At 50.6% G+C, this 18,068-nt stretch overlaps 1 protein-coding gene across 2 annotated transcripts in view; it reads left to right on the top strand.

The window, feature by feature from the left end:
* Positions 1-941: 941 nt before the first annotated feature.
* Positions 942-18,068, top strand: part of DENND1B (DENN domain containing 1B) — a 2,623,009-nt gene continuing 2,605,882 nt past the window's right edge. The window contains exon 1 of one of the 2 annotated variants that reach the window (XM_069641511.1): positions 942-1,244. In XM_069641511.1, coding sequence (XP_069497612.1) covers positions 1,222-1,244 — 23 coding nt within the window. In that variant the 5' untranslated portion in view covers positions 942-1,221. The remainder of the gene's footprint in view (positions 1,245-18,068) is intronic. The other variant, XM_069641512.1, reaches the window with a different exon arrangement.

Consider the following 18,068-nt stretch of genomic DNA (forward strand, 5'->3'; position numbering starts at 1 on the left):
TTCAAGTCCTTCACCTTCATATTGCTTGAATGTAAGCAGGGCAGTAGCCAGGACCAGGGGTCTGCTTCAGACAAACAGAAGCGCTTTGAAGCACACTGTTCATAGGCGCAATACAAATAAACAATCAATCAAAAAACAGTATTTTGACAACAGGTCTCATAGTTTCACTTTCTTAAACGGGTAGTGGAGAACTACTTTGCAACACTTTTTTGGTAAAAAAAATAACTAATCAAAATCCCTTGAACTTTTTAATATCAACATTTCCAGTGCAACTATTTGGTACGTAGCTGCATTGTATAAGAACATACGCGACGTCTTTTTCCGGTATAAATTACTACTGAGGTATCCTGTAAAGTTCCAATAAACCGCTTCCTGTTTAATAAACTGCACTGACAATGAAGCAAAAAGATAACAGAGTTCACAGAAACACTCACTGGTAACATTGTGTTTGTTGTTGGAGAATTGGAGTGTTTCTAAACTATGTACACAATCAACCTACTTGGAGTGCTTCCCCGCTCTCTTTCGGGTCCAAAGAGGCACAGAAAAATTAAACTAAATGATTGCTTAAAGTCACAAACAGAGACCGTAACAAAGGCTCAGAGTAGAAGGAGTCATAGGAACTCACGCTTTCAGAATCACACAGACAGAAACGCACATTCTTTGGTAAGCACACACAAGCTCGCGCACAGCAGGCACTGTCCCTGTCACGCAAGCACATATACGGACACACTTTCTCAATCGACAGACATAAACGTTGCCTCTCGCGCCCATGTGCTGCATCTCCCGGACCCCCTCCCCGCCCTCCAACACACTCGCTGCCTTCAATACACAGAATAGACGTGTTCTACTCTTACACACAGACCCTCCTCGGGTCCGAGCTTCCCACGGACGCTCTCGTGTCGGGTTCGCTGTCTGTATTTCTGGGCCCGGCCCAGGTGTAGCCCGGGGGGTGACGTCACAGACTGCTCAGGCTGCGGCACTTCCGGGTTCGGAGAAGGTGGAGGAGGAACCGACACTGGAGCGGGGCGCGAGCCAGGGCAGCAGCTGCAACAGGACCGTCTCGGCTCCTGCCACCCTCCCCCGCCCCCCGACACCCCCGCACCCCCTTCCTCGCCTCTGCGGGGGCACACCGGACAGCAATCAGGCATGGCGGGACGCCGGCAAAACTGAGCCGATGTGGGCGAAGGGTTTCTCCATCTGCCGGGTCTGAGGCGCGATGTGATGACCATGGACTGCAGGATCAAGTGAGTGACAGTTAGAGGTCTGAATGAGAGCATAGTGACCTGAAACGAAAGTTAAGTCTTGTCACGTGAAGGTAGAGGGCGTGGGAGGAGGACAGGCACATGTGGGGTCCCAAAGCATGGAAGGACACAGGGTGTCAGACTGACAAGGGATTATGTGACACTGGTCCTGGTACAAAGCGCACCAGAGAACCAGTCGAGGCATTACCATAAGTGGTCACGGGGCAAAAAGCTACAGGGTCCCAGGACAGAGGTCAAAGCATCAGGGATAGGATGCCACCAGGGCTGCCAGTGTATCTATGGGCACAGCGCAACGAGCTACCACAGGGAGGAAGAGAACATGGAAGGGTGAAAAGGACCCCAAGATATAGATGGGCGCAGGTCTTTGGACCAAGTACCTCGTGCATTTAAGGGCATAGTGGGCAATGTAAATGGACCAAATGGTATAAAAGAGGCACCGTGAACGGTGCCATGAGACCCCAATTGAACTGATTGGCATTGTTAAAACAGATCCCAATGTTTGGTTGGCCACAGCAGAGTGTGCCAAGGGATCCCCACGGCATGTCTGGAGCAGGGAGTGAGCTAAAGGAAGTTAAAATGGGTTTATGGATATACATTATCTCCAAGTGATCAGGAAAAACTTCCGGAGAACAAGGGTTGTGAAGATACGGCAAGCAGGTAAGTACACCAAGTTTATTAAAGTAAGCACCCATCACCTAGAAGCCAGGCCTAGGTCCATCAACTGCCAGACCTCAAAAGTCCAGCTCCCACGCCCCTGCCCACACACTTTATGTGACATTCAAGACTAGCAGCATTACTAGAGGACCTCCCAGCAAACAACAAGTGGGGGGTATATGTGATGTGCAGCAACTCTTACTTCAACATATCTTTCGAACAACATAACTTTTCCCAAAACTATGCCACATTCGTTTTTTAATTCCATTTTAGGGCACTCGAAATGGAAGCATGAAAAGAACACGTACTAATCAATTTAGTAAAATAATGCACTATAAAAATAAAGTAAACGATTAGGCATCTGCTGTGTGTTATGCCTATGATCAACACAGGTATCTGGCATCGTAAATGCCAAAAAGCACGCATGGTGGCTTGTTAATCGTTTAACATGAATTGCATATTTAAAAATTAAAACGGAATTATAAATATGATTAAGGAGATGTTTATGGGAATGTACAATGGCCGCGTGTGTATGTTTACACAGTTGAACTGGTCTTGTAGTCAAGCTCTTCTGTGCTATTAGCAGGAGCTAAGCTTCTCCCTACTCACAATTAGACTGCACCCTAGAGGTCAAGTAAAGAGTTTCATGGCATTTTGGCGCAGGGATTAGGAAAACATGTAATGCAAGAGCATATGAGGACACAGAACCAAATCCATGACATTTCCAGGGGCCAGTCCAGAAGTCCCAGAGCTTAGGAGAGCTCAAGGCCTAGCAAGCTCAAAGTATAGGAAGGAACATGAATCCAGTGCATGGTTGCAAAGAGGATACCCAGCCAAGGAATCAATGTGCAACACGGCAGTAAAAAAACAACAGTATTCCAAAGCATAGGGCAAAGGAGATATATATGGTTGTTTCTAAGTGCGTACCCAGGAATCGAACCTTTGTTGCTCCACTTCGAGGGCGAGCGTGTTGCCCCTGAGCTATCCTCCTGAGCAGTGATCAAAGTGTACGAAAAGAAGAAGTGGAACTATGTTCCCTACTGGCCTGCACCGCTCCCCACAAACCCCATTGCCGCGCCCCCTCCCATGCACAATACTTACCCCAAAACACATGCGCATGCTGTTTAAGGTCACGTCCAGTGCAGTGCACTGAAAGTGCAAGTTTCAACTTCTTCCTACACTTTTATTTAAAAATACACTTTTATTTAAAAACGAAACCGTTCCGGAACGGTTTCTTTTTAAAATAAAAGTATAGGAACAGTAAAACTTATTTAAAAGAAGTAGAGAAGCACTGCTCCCGCTACTTCGACCACTGCTCCTGAGACATTAAGAATCTAAGAGTATGGGTGGACTTGGGGAAGAGCAAAGGATCAACAGGGCATGGTTGGGGATCAGGGCGAGGAGCCCAGTGATTCTAGTGCATTGATGTGCATACAGCAGTGGACCAGGGGATATAGGTTCAAAAGGGAGAAAGTGAGTGACAGAAGTGTTATCAAAGCAGGCAGAGTGATAGTGACCACCCGTTGTGAGCAATCGAGTGTTGGGACATGGAATGGCAGAAACATATGGTATTGTGTGCATGGGAATCCACAGGGCTGAGAATTGAGCAACCCCAGGACATGCAAGGCCACATGACAGACAGTTAAGGAATACCAGGGTAAAAGAGAGAACAGGACAGATTTATCCCAGTGTATAGGACACAAAGCCAGTCAAGGGACCATATTAATAGATGCTAGCAATAGATATTGGGGAATATCCCAGGATTTAAGAGGGCAGATAACATCACTGGGCACAAGACAAAGAGCCATGGGATGCCTTGCAAAGTCAAGGAAACAGCCCTTGGCATGAGTGGGCATGGGGTGGCCACCAATGCACTACATTCCTTTGGAGAACTCTAGAGCATATAAAGATCCCAGACAATATGAAGGCACAGTGCCAATAGACCCCCCCAACCCAAATGGGCACAGTGCTGAGATCCAATGCATCCCATACTTTTGGGAAGCACAGGCCAGAAAGCCAAGTAAACCAAGGTCATGGTAGACATGTTGAAAAAGTCAAAGGAGTGCTAATGAAGCCCAACACGTGGTGGGGAGAGAAGTGGAATCTCGGGGCAGTGGAAGGCACATGATTTAGTTAAAGAACACAGGGCATGCGAGTTCAGGAAGTTCATGGGTGTCCATGCTTAAGAATATTGTGGCATTCAGGATCGACAATGTTCTGCAGTCATTTTGTTCTCTCTGTTTTTCGTGCCTAGTGATAACTTGCCTCGTTTGGTCTCTGGTATCAGCAATCCCCATATTATATGCTTCCTCGTGACCTGGCATACCTAGTGGGGAGATGCATACAACCCCACTACAATGTATTCAATTGAAACCCAGAAATCTCCGGGATTAAGCGTTTGAGGACTTTCGCATGGTAGCATCAAGCCCTAGATGGCCAAGCTATGAACATGTCCAGATGGCCTGGTCGAATCTACCCTAGGAAAAACGTCAGGCATCTCTGACCTTCCAAGATCAAGAATGTCTTGGGAAAGAAGCGACCACTAGTTTTGGGGCATGGTGAAACTTTAAAAGGTCATGGTATGGCTGATTGAGAAAGTCATATTAAATGTATTGTAGTTTCAGAGATGCCAAAGAAACATACCACAGGATTAACAATGAATCTGGCGACCGTGACACAGGTGTTACACGGGGAGAGCTTTTCACGGTATGTTTTCAGTGCTTATAATGGAAATGTGGTGCTGTTGGCAACATTGGCAGTCCCTGCAACATAGTAAGAGCAGCAGTGCTAGACCATCTTCAGTTGTAGCAGGCAACATTACTAGTTTTGTGGCATGGAGAAGGTACTTATGCCTGTTTGGGTGGTAAGGAAAGGGAGAGAAGCAGTAACTCGTGCAACACTGTACAGGGAATTAAAACACATTTCTGCAGCACTGGGAGGAGCAGTGGTGTCAGTTAATCTAGCACAGGAAGTGCAGCAATATCTGATCGTGTATTTGTATATGGGACAGTCATTCATGTAAGATCAGAGTATCGGTGCGTGCAGCACTTAAAGAGAGGATGTTCCATGTGTACCAAGGATACCATGAATGTCAGGGAAGTACTTGCATATGAAACCAGAATCTCCTGGATCAACACTGGGGTGGGCTAACACAACCACTGGTGATCCCTGTAGTCCCAAAGGTCATTTTATTTCTCGTTCTCGTCTTCTGAGAAGCTATTACTGGCCTCATCCCCTGATGCTCCCGCGGTACTCATTTACCATATTTGATAGAGCCACAACCCCAAAATAGGTGCATGGCGGCAAAACGTGCTTAAGACATACAATTCTACTCTCTGTTGAATAGTCCCACGTTTTCAACGCTGTAAGTAGATCCTTGTCACCCAGTTGACATTTCATGAATCCATTGTGTGTTTGTGTGTCATTTTCTGATGTAGGGCTTAGATATGACAGTGTCCTCCAATACCAACTCTGAACATGACATTGAGGTGATGCAAGCTCCTGCATACAGAATGACCAGGCCCCTACTACATTGCCTATACGTTGAAAGGAATTCCCGTCCAAAATATCAAAGTGTATATGGCATGACTTGTATTTTGTTTTGGGTTAAAAAATTGCTTAATGGTCAAATCTACACTTTTTTGGCTGGAAGGGGTGCTCACAAGATGCTATTTGCAACTCCTGTTGTTATAATGAGTCGTTATGATGTACATGTGCTAAGGCCTTGGACTGAAATAGGGTGAGGAAGAGATCCAGGTGATCTTAAAAGCTAACTGACAAAACACATAATTTACCACAAAACGGGTATAAAGTGTGCAAGATCCTGTGTTTTTTCAAATAAAATCTTTTCAATAAACGGCAACCATTTTTAAATGGGTGGACCCAAGAAACCTGCAAGGTTCTTAAACTATTGCACTGGGGTAGAAAAAAAGTGGACCTGGATTTCTGTTTAAGATAAATATTTAAAAAACCAAGGGGGTAATTCATAGAATTCAGCGCACAAGCGGCGCACAGGGCTGGTGCACAGTGTGCGCGTGCGACAGTCTGCGCCAGCCGCGTGCGCCAAAATCCATTTACGTGCACAGCGTATTCATGGATTTTAACATCCATTACCAGCCGTGGCGCAGCGACCCTGCAGCAGTGCCAGTTACGCCTCCAATCCCTGCCCGTGCGCCATGTACAGCGCACAAATCCCGTACATGACGCACAGGCCAATGGACCAGCATACAGGCCCCCAACCACAAAAACGTCTGTAAAACTCCCAGCGCACCCCTCCGAATACATGTACCCCGCTGGGTGGGGAGAATCACACGCGATTGGCCCTGTGCGAGCGGGGTACGTGTATTTCGGGGGTGCGCGGGAAGTTTCATACGTGATTGGCCCTGTGCGAGCGGGGTATGTGTATTACTGGGGTTCGCGTGGAGTTTCACACGCGATTGGCCCTGTGCGAACGGGGTACATGTATTACTGGGGTTTGCGGGAAGTTTCACACGCGATTGGCCCTGTGCGAGCGGGGTACGTGTATTTTGGGGGTGCGCGGGAAGTTTCACACACGATTGGCCCTGTGCGAGAGGGGTATGTGTATTTCGGGGGTTCGCGGGCAGTTTCACACGCAATTTCGCTGTCAGGGGGGGGTACGTGTATCCAGTGGGGTGCGCGGGGAGTCCCACACGTGAATTGGCATTCCCAGGTGTGCCCTCTACCCCCTCCACTTCCCCTGCAGGCAGCCCACACCACAGGGGACTACCCAGCACCCCTTGTCATGTCCCATACGCAGCCCATCCACCATGGGCATGCCCCCCAGCCAGCCCACATGTCACCTTGCACTAGTGATCACCAACTCATGTCCCCCAGCACCCCCACCTACCCAGCATTGACGGGCACCTGCCAGCAGGCCCCGACTCATGTCCCCCAGCACCCCCACCCCCCAGCAGTGAGGGGCAGCTGCCAGCAGGCCCTGACTCATGACCCCCAGCACCCCCACCCACCCAGCAGTGAGGGGCACCTGCCAGCAGGCCCCCGACTCATGTCCCCCAGCACCCCCACCCACCCAGCAGTGAGGGGCACCTGCCAGCAGGCCCCGACTCATGTCCCCCAGCACCCCCAGCCCCAGCAGTGAGCCTCAGGCCCTGACTCATGTCACCCGGCACCCCCACCCACCCAGCAGTGAGGGGCACATGCCAGCAGGCCCCGACTCATGTCCCCCAGCATCCCCACCCACCCAGCGGTGAGCCTCAGGCCCTGACACATGTCCCCCAGCACCTCCACTCCCCAGCAGTCAGGGGCACCTGCCAGCAGGCCCCGACTCATGTCCTCCAGCACCCCCACCCACCCAGCAGTGAGGGGAACCTGCCAGCAGGCCCCGACTCATGTCCCCCAGCACCCCCACCCACCCAGCAGTGAGCCTCAGGCCCTGACTCATGTCCCCCAGCACCGCCACCCACCCAGCAGTGAGCCTCGGGCCCTGACTCATGTCACCCAGTACCCCCACCCAGCAGTGAGGGGAACCTGTCAGCAGGCACTGACTCATGTCCCCCAGCAACCCACCCACCCAGCATTGACGGGAACCTGCCAGCAGGCCCCGAATCATGTCCCCCCCTACATGACATAAAGATGCACAATCGTGTCCCACATCTCCACCAAAATACCACAGCACGCCACCCCAGTCTTGAGACGCAATGATTTCCCAATCCACCCCACACTGACATGCCTATCAAAAGACACAAACCAAAAGTCAACTATGTACATCAACACCTGTCCGTCACACACACACACTGGTTGGCATTAATTGTGTAAACCCACATTTTCACATGCATGAACTCAAAGAGCGAATTACACAAATGGAAGTAAAATATCAAAATGGATTCTGGACAAAAATAAAGCAATGAAATGAAAGCATAAAAAAATTGCAAACATGAAATGAAAAGCATGTTCAAAAGATGAGTACATGAAAAATATAACCAATCCAAAAGAAAAATAGTACACACTCTCCCTCCACCAAAGCCAATCCAAAGGAAACGTAAAAAGTAAAATCCATGGTGAAATCCAAAGGAAAAGTTCCAATAAATCCATTGTCCAACTATGTACAGTCAATTGTCAAGGGTCCATGAGCCCAAAGAAAGAACAGAAACCTATGAAAAAAACAACCTAATAAAAAAATCTATAGACAAATGTGTGGGGCAAAGTCCAAACACCCCAAAATAAAGGAAAACGAAAATGAAACCTAACACTAAAAACTATATACAATGGCGGCGGGCTAGTCTGACGGCTCACTTTCCGATTTCCCTGGCCCAGGGCATCATCGAACTCCTACTCAATGTCCTGGAGGCGTCCTCTTCCATGGCCCTGAGGGTTCGCGGGGACGATGCCATGTTGGACTCCAACTCCCTGCGAATAGCCTCGAGGCACTTGGCCCGCCTCGGTGCCCTCCGCATGGAGTTCTCCGCCCTGACCATTGTGAGCCGTGCCTCTTCTGCCCGCCGCCGCTCCGTATCTACGCCGGCCCAACTGCAGCCACACGGAAGACACACCCATTGCAGGGTCCTCCTGCCCTCTGGCCGATGCCTGCCCCTCTGATGTCGATGGCCCTGAGCCATCATTGCTCCCACCTAGAGCCTGCTGCTGCTGCTGCCGTCCATGTGCCTTGTCCGATGATGCCTGCACATCCTCCATCAGCTGGTCTCCATTTGTTGTGGTGTCCACCCCTGCTGGACCACCGACTCCCGACTGTGGCAGGCATGGGATCTCCACCAAGCTGGCAGTGTTGGTCAGGCCAGGTCCTCAGGGGGCCCTGGTGGAATCTGGGCCGGAAGACGGCAGGGAGAACGACAGCGCATAGTCTCCACAGAGGAGGAGAGGTCCGCCAGAGTGCGCGACACATGTAGGAACCCACCGACCAGGGCCCCTCCCAACAGTGCCACGTCACGACGCTGCTCTTCGTGATGGCGTGCATGCTCTACTCCAGAAGCACGCACGTCATCACGAATGTCACTCGTGCGCAACGCAACACCAATCAGGACGGAGCCCATACGTTCATGGGACCCCTCGTCCGCAGGTAGTGGAGAGGCAGATGACGTGGCACTCCCCCTTACCTGCGGACGGGCTTGGGACAGGGCATCCCTGCTGGTGCATGGTGGTGCAGTCACAGGGTCAAGGACAGCGACATGTACAGGCCCCTCCGCATTGACCTGTGCTGCCTTCTGATCCTGGCCCTGGACTGCATCACTTGCACCAGTGGTACTACCCCCACCAGGCCCCATGTGCGGCTCAGTAGAGGGCTCCTCCTCCTCTGTGGAGACCACCAACCTGGATGTCTCCACACCGTCTTCCGCCATTGCAAGCCCCTGTGGGGGCTCACCCGGCCCTTCCGCTACAGCCGTAGTGGCAGACGCGGCACCAGTCCCCTCGCTCCCAGATGATGGCAATTCCTGGGAGGGTGGCTGGGCCTTGCATCGCCGCCCGGTGGAGGCATCCCCGCCGCTTGGCTCCACAGCGCCGTCTCCACCCCCTTCTTCACTTGACGCTGCATAGAGGGAGACATAGAACACAAGCATCAGGGTACAGTACAATATTCCCCTAGACAGGAAGCAATAACACATGAGTGGCACTGTCAAATGTCACTTCCATCCTGTCCCTCCACAATACATGGGTGAATGCATGCAACATACATGCAGAAACAGGCACAACGCCTACAATCAACATCAGCATCCATGTACAAGAGCCTCTTTTAACCAAAATGTTGCTTTCAAAGTCACATGCATCATGGCTCACACTGATCCCATGCACACACATCACTGGAGGGTCATGCATCATGGCTTGTACACCACAGACACAGTGGACAGACACAGTGGATACAACGGTGACCGCACTGCATGAGTGAATCTACACATCATCACGGACATGTGTCATGCATCCATGGCGTTTCAAAGTCACACACACTTCTCAGACACAGACACACACACATGTGCACCATAAATGTACATGAGAGCAGCACCCATCCCTCACCCCCTCCATATCCAAGAACAGAGAATGGCATGCATTCATGTGTGCATTCCGCATACAGCTCCCCATGTTTCATTGGAACACATGTGTGTTCACACATTACTGGTCTCACATGCATGACCATGATGTCCCTGCACACACACATCCATACATGGCCTATGTCAGACATACAGGCAAGTATCAGACTACCAGCACACTGCAACATGCCCTGTCTCACACAGCAATGCTTGCCCACTTACCGCTCAACTCCAGACGGGTCTGTCTCCGAAGGATCTGGGCGTGGAGCGCTGGGCCTACGCATTCCAGGACCCTCATCTGGATGTTGCTCATGCTGACCCGGCACCCCTCTGCATCCTCTGCCTTCGCGAGGCACCGGGCCTTGTAGAGGGTCCTGGATCTGAAGTCCTCCCAACGCTTCCGGACGTGCTTGATGTCGCGGGTTGCCACCCCCTCCGCGTTGATGGCAACCACTGCGTCCTCACAGATCCTCATGCGCCAACAAGGAAGGACGGGAGATGTTCTGAAGAGGGCATCATAATGCCCCAGGACATGCTCCACCAGGACACCAACTTCCTTCTCACTGAAGCTGGTGGCCCTCTGCCTCTCTGGCTGGGGGTCACCAGTGGTCTCAGATGGTGTTTGCCACGACATGGCGACCCCCGTGGCAGGCGTGGGTGGGCAACTTGGTCTTGGGGCTGGGCTGTGGAGCGATGGTATCCCAGTCGGGAGTCTTCTGTTCCAGCAGGGGTGGACACAGCAACTGGACCCCTGCAGATGGCTGAAGTGCAGGCACCAAATAGCAGGGCACGTGGGCAGCAGGCAGGCAGCAGCAGGTGGCTGGTGGGAGCGTGCTCGGGGCTCTTGGGGGCAGGAAAATGTCCTTTTGGGCAGGAGCGTGGTCTTCCGTGTGTTTTCGTGTGGCCAGCTTGATACGGAGTGATTTGGCACGTGAAAAAAGTGCATGTCAGCGTGAAATCCGAGGAAAGGCCCTTAGCGCGTAAGCGATGTTATGCGTGCGGGCGTTCCCCACAACACGGGTGCATTGTGAATCAGCACATGAGAAAACTGCACGTCACCATGCTATTGGAGGAAAGGGCCTTAGCGCGTAAGTGATGTTGCACGTGTGGGCTGGCTTAAAAGGTACGAGTATCATGCTATTTTCTTGTACGTGCTTTTTGTGGAGAGTGAGCGGGTGATTCTTGTACTTCTTGTCAGTTCACACGCGATTACTTCACAACGTTTCCAGTTTGTACTCCGTTTCCTCAGACTGTGTTCTTTTCTTCTTTTGGCGGGGGTGTTGCCAACGTGCACACATGCGTTTTTTTTTCACGTTCTTTTTCAAGGCAGATGGTGAGTCGCACACGTATTTTCCAACTGGGGTTTCCCCCGTGTGTCACATACCCCTTCAGAGGTCATTGTAGGCTGCGTGTAACACGCGTACGCTTATTTTTGTGTTTCTGGGTGCCACCGCGTAGTGCGGGTTCATTTGTCCACGCACGTGGTCTACCAGGGGTTGTGTGCATGTGTACTTTTGTTTTTGGGGTGCCTGTGCATTGCGTGACCTGTCATCTTCCCCCAGGGGTCACATACAGCCTTGCTAGAGCACTAGGGTATGAATTCCATCTAGTACCCTACCCCTTTCACCCCAATTGCCCAGGACAATTGTTTACTGCAACTCCCATACGCACAACATGAGTGCCATGGTTGGGAGGCGACCAAGCAGTAAGGGAGGCAAAGGTGGCTGACCTCCAAAAGGTGGGCGTGGTAGGGGACGTGGCCAGGATTTGCAGGGTGCCCCTAAACCCCCGTGTGTGGAGGACCAATCGGGGCCAACTATGCCCCCCCCAATGGCTGTGGGGAAACGTAGCGGACACCATCCCAGCTCAGTGCTTGTTGGACCGGCCCATTTTGTCACCTGAACCGGCACAGGATGATTCCCAGGCTGACTTCCAGGTCAGCAAGTCTAATCCACGTGTGGCGGTGAAAGTTGCTGTCACCAGGCCACGTGGACCAAGTAGGCAGGTTGGGGAGGCTGCAGGGGCAGCTGCCGCTCAATCCACCCCAGCTCTGAGTCTCCCAGCCGGGACAGTGTTGGTCCAGGTCCATCACACCGACGTTGGCCCTGCCGACATCACCCTGCAGCCAATGCCTGCACCAAGACCTATGGTCATTGTGCCTTTACAGGCTTCTAGTACCCAGTCCACCTGCGCTTCTGCCCCTACTGACCAGAGCAGCGTAAACCACTCAGGATCTGCACCACCTTACAAGAAAAAAAGGGTGCCCTTGCGCTACAGGCTGACACCCCAGACACGGCTACACACTCCAGCACGTCAAGGAAGCCTAGCTTCAATGACGCCGAACTTGATGCACTTGTGGCCTATGTGTCTGCACATAGCGGCAAAATGTTGGTGACTGCAGGCTGTAAGAATACAACTGCTCAAAGTAGGGCCCACTGGCAGACCATCGCGGACCACATTAGTGCCCTTGAATTTGTGAGGCGCACAGCTGATGATTGCTACAAGCAGTGGAATGACCTTAAACGCAGAGCAAAGAACAAGCTGGCTTCCAATCATGCCTCTACTCTGGTGACTGGCGGTGGGTCTCCACCAGAGGACGAACAACTCACTGAACATGAGTCTGTTACTGGAACCTTCGTCACAGAGGAACAGATCCAAGGCGTGGGAGACCTACCAGATTATGAGGCATTGTCCGGTGAGTGCCCATGCAAGTGTGTGTAATCCATGTGTATGTTTCTTGGGTGATGTGTAATGATTAAGTGCCAGGTGAGGGTGTGTAATCCTGAGTGGTATGGGTCAACCATGTGCTGCTTCCAAACCATTCACCGGCCTTGGGTTTGGGTATGACAGTATCCCTTCTGACCACAGTAGCCAATTAGAGCCAGATTACTGCAGTTGCCCTTGAACTGTCATCTTGCAACAACATTGTTCTGATTTTTCAGTGTTCATTCAGCCTGATTGTTTCAATCCTCCCATTTTTGCAACGCATTTTTCTGCCCTAATTCCACATATGTGACATGCTTCTGTCGTAGTTTACAACCCACAATGGCCCACATTTATTACCTTGTTATGGGAATGATTTGACCATTCAGGCTGATTGAGTAAGGGCCTGATCACATTAATTTTTGGGGCCTCTTTGAATGTGGAACATGATTGTTGTTTCCTGTCATGTTGAAGTGACCAACCATTGACGTATCCATCTGCTTGCCATCACTGTATTATTGCACACTGGATGTGTTGCACTGTGTGGCACATGCATATTTTGTCACACTATTTTGCATTTTTCATCTCATCATGTCCATCTCACATGGATGGGTGACAGTACTCATTCACTGACATATGGCTGTACTTGTCAAATGTACCATGGCTATGCTACGTGCCATCTGTGTGCTGGCATGTGTCATGTATGTGGATTGCCCATGCCACTCACAGGCTAATCTGTGATGCCAGTGCTAGCATATGTGTTGATTTTCCATCTTGGAGTCCTCAGTGTCTGCTTTTTGCCTCCCCCTTCCAACTCATTGACAGTGCATGCATGCCAGGGTTATAGTTGTGTGGGACATGTGTTGTTCATGTACTGGATCTCTGCCTTGTCAGGCCTATGTGTGTGCTATAGTGCTCATGCCTGTTTCCATTTGTTGTCTTTCATGTTTTTGCAGGTGATGACATACTTGATGCTGTTGAGGTGGAGGAGATGGTGCAGACCCAGGAGGAATCTCAGCCACGACCGGGCACCAGTGGAGGACATGGTGTGGTGGTGGGTGAAAACCCTATCCTCCTGCAGACCATGCTGTCAACGGGTGTCTCTGGGTGCACCTCCCCAGACCTCTATGATTCAGGTGCTGAATCGGACAGTGGGACTTATGTGCTGTCGCAGATGAGTGTTTCTGGCAGGGATGCTGTTCTGTCCAACCCACCTGCACCAGGGGTAGGCCCCTCTATGGGGATGTCAGTGTTGGTAACTCCGCCTTTAGCGGTTACGGATGCAGGGTCATACTCCACTACATCTGATCCTGTTCCTGGGCCAGCAGATCAGAGGGGGAATGCAGTCCTGCAGCCTCAGGCAGTGCCAGCACAGCAAGGTGCAGATCACCTTGCCCCAAACAGGTGTGGTTCCTGCCGACACAGTGGCCGTTACGCCACCAGGCAATACTGTATGGGAAAACTCCATTTACAGTATAGCAGCACAACAGGGAGCATCGGTTGAAATGATGGCTCAGGCAATGGAGAGGGTGGCCACTTCCATTCTCCCCCCTGAAAGGCAGATGGAGCAACAACAGCAGGCAACAGACTCTATTTGCTAATCACACAAGGAAGACATGTTGGCGTCCAACAGGGACCGACGGGCGGCACTGGAGACTCTGCGTGAAGCCATATCTGTAGAGTCACAGGGCCACAGGGAAGCCCTGAGGTTAGAACTCCATTTCCTCAGGGAGACTCTGGGTGAACTTGAGGCTTCCCGAAATTTTAGGTCAGAACGGCAGCTGGAGCAGCTCACACGTTCGCTCTCAGCTGAGCTGCAGGCAACTCATGAGGAGATCCAGGCATCACACAAGGCCATGCGTGTAGAAATGCAGGCAAACCATGAGGTGCTGCATGGGGATCTCCGTACTATCATCCTCCATAACGAGAACTTCCACACCCGCATGCTTGCTGCCATGGAGGACCATAACCAGGGCTTTGCGTGGGCTGCCTCCCATGGCACCGCCACCTCCTGATGTAGCAGCAGAGGGTGAAGAGAGCGACATCAGTTCTCCCACATTGATGTAGCCGTGCAGGCCATGAGCCCATGCACGGTTGGGGTGCACCCTGTCCACGAACCTCCTGGGTGGCCTCCCCCCCGGTCCACACATGGCCATTTTTGTATTTTGTATCTTTTCTTTTTTTACAGTGTGTTGCCTTGTGTGGCTCCCGTGGGCATCCACTGTGTATTCCAGGTGGGCACACGCAGGCTTGTCCTGTCTTTGGGTTAGATGCTTGGGTTCATGACACACACACCCCTCCTGCTTCCCCTTTCCACGGGGTTGCAAAGGGTGTGACCAAGTGACAGTGACTTACACAGTGACATTGGGCTCTCATGAGCTGTGTGGGCAGTCTGTAGTCAAAACTGTGTGGACATCCCTAGTGGGGAATTTTGTTGTATTGAACACTGCATGGTGTATTGATATGTGCTTGTGCATCCATGTCTTCCTCCTTATTCACAGGTACCTTCTTCATGTCTTCACAAGGCCGTCTCCTTTGCAGATGCAGTTCATGTTGTATGCAGTACACTGACACATTTGCCTGACAACAACACACGATGTGCTGGCTTATTCAGGTTGTAAGATTTGCACTACTTTGATTTTGTACTGTCATATTTTGCCACGGTTTCATCCTGTGTTGCTGTATTGTGTTGCTGGTAAGTATTTGTTTATGTGTGCTGTTTGTTATTGATTACTGGGAGCATATTGTCTGTGGCCTGTTTCCATTTGGGAGAGTGCACTTTGTGACACTTGTGTCATATGTTGTGCATTCATTTGGTTGCTTTCACATTGCATGACATGCCATCGTGTGTTGGGTAGCTGAGATGGGGAGGGGTTTGGTGACATGGCACTATTTTCATGTTGTATTTTGCAAGGGGGTAGTCATTCATGCAGCATAAATGGGTGTCTTTTTGTGGCACAGCATTGATTGTCTTTCAGTAGGTAGGGATGCACACAATGGAACACTTCCAGGTGACCAATCTCAGGCTGGTATGGTTGTGACAGTTGACTGTCCCTTATGTCATCATCATTGATTGTCAGCTGGTATGTGCCAGGGCTCTGTGTACTCCACAGGGGTGTGATTTTAGGTGAAGTAAGTAGCCACCAGCTCCGTACGGGCTGCCTCGCCATGTGCCCTTTCCCCTCCCATGCGCATGGGGATGTGGGGGCACCACCATGTCCACCGGCAGGCCCCAACGTTGTGCAGGACACATGCTGCCACTATGATCCTGCACACTACTGGGGGCGTGTATAGCAGCTGCCCACCAGAGCGGTCAAGGGAGCGAAAGCGTGACTTGAGCACTCCGAATGTGCACTCCACTATGCCCCAGGTTGCAATATGGGCTGTGTTGTATCTTACCTCGGGTGGTGTGGTGGGGTTCTGAATTGGCATCATCATGTGGGTGCTCAGAGGGTAGGCACTGTCCCCTGTGGAGGTGGTGATGGGTATCATTAGTGGGGTTGTGACATTACTCAGTATCTGACATGCATGCATGTGCAGAGGCATTTATACTCACCAATCAGCCATGTATCGCCATGCCACCCAGCTTCTAGGTCCCGGTTTAGGGGTGACGTTCTGAAAATGAGACTGTCATGGGTGGACTCTGGATAGTTGGCATATACTGAGGTAATGATTCCCTTGGCATCACATACTACCTGCACGTTGATGGAATGCCAGTGCTTGCGGTTTCTATAGATGTGCTCAGTTGCCCTGGGAGGACGTAGAGCACATGGGTGCAATCAATGGCACCTAGCACTTTGGGGAAGTGTGCCACCCCGTAAAAGTCCTGGACGGCAGCCTGCCTTTCTGCAGGTGTTCTGGACATGTTTATGTGCCTGCGGACTGAAGAGCGTGCAGTCATGATGGCCAACACCTGGTGTAGGCAGCGTGACTGCGTGGCCTGTGACACCCCCCCACTATGGCACTTGTCCGCTGAAATGAACCAGTGGCCAAGAAGTGCAGTACATTGAGCACCTTTTCCAAGGGGCTCAGTTCTTGGGAGCACAGGGTGGGTGATGTGAGGTCATCCTCCCACTCACCCACCAGGTCGAGTATTGTGTGGTGGGAACCTGTACCTCCCATACACCTGGTCATCAGGCATCCCAAAAAGGCTGGTCCTGGGTGTAAAAATTCTGGGCCTGGCTATCCTCCTCCTGCGGTGTCCCACGACCACTGCTGCGAGGAATGGTATATTCATTGTAGCGTCTGACCTTGTTTGTTGTTTGCGCGCACTTTTATGCTGCGCTGGGCCACGTACGCCTGCTTCCTGCTGGCGTACGTGTTTCCGGATTAGCATGTCTTTTTTGGCGCACACGTTTCCCCTGTTCGATTCCATGAATACGTGTTGTGGGCGTTCCGGCCATTTACCTCCTGTACTTCCCCCGTAACACCCACATTTTCACACGTTCCCCATTCCGTGTGTTACACCCCGTGTTCCGCCCACTTTTGTATTGTGCGCCGCGCCATTTGCGCTTTCGCTGTGCGCGTAGCACATGCCGTTTGATGACGTGTGCACCACGCACGATTTTAGCACACATTCCAGGATTTACACGCGCACAGACTTCCATGAATCGATGTGTGCAGCTTTCGCACGCTTGCGCTGCGATTTTCGCGCTTGCGCTGCGATTCGCACGCTTTCGCAGCAATTTTCGGCGCACATTAATTCCATGAATCAGCCTGCAAATCTTAGTGTCGTTTTAGTAAGTACCAGCACCTATGCAGCAACTTGGTTACTAAAGTGCACTTCTACTGTGCACAATGGCCCAATCTGAATTATAATATAAAGCAATCAAATGTATCATTCATGATTTTTGCTAATTCAACTATTTTATTACTTCAGGTATTAGTCCTCTTGTTCACGGAAAAGAACATATAGCAACTTAATAAAAAAGTCCCTTTTTTAGTTTATAACCAAACATTTTCCATGGTTTTTGTTTAAAACGCGTACCAACCCCGTCCCCACACACACAACTTAAGTGTTGTCAGTGACAAACTTTTAAATCTAAGATAGTGATCTTGCTTGGATGCCTTAATCCAAAGTAGATATCACTTTTCTTGAATAAAACAGTTCTTTTCAAAATGGCTGTGAACAATTTGTAATTTTACCCGTGCTCAAATTTGAAAACAAAAGAAACAAGCATGTGGAAATATGGGAACAAAAAGAGAATCGCCAGTTATTCAGAAAACTGGATACAAAATAATTTCAAATTTGGTTGAAACAAATGGCTCTTTGTTAAAAAAAAAAAAAAAACTCCAATTCTTATAACCAGGCTCTAATAATCCTCATCTTAAATACGATTTAAAAATGTTACAACACATTCTATATTAAGTTACTCCTTCACATAGTACGTATTCTAATTAAACAACTTAAGACATCATTAAGTTAGTGGAC

This window comes from Ambystoma mexicanum, chromosome 1q (genome assembly GCF_040938575.1).
Source record: "Ambystoma mexicanum isolate Mex_15411 chromosome 1q, UKY_AmexF1_1, whole genome shotgun sequence".
In the NCBI taxonomy this organism is placed as follows: Eukaryota; Metazoa; Chordata; class Amphibia; order Caudata; family Ambystomatidae; genus Ambystoma; species Ambystoma mexicanum.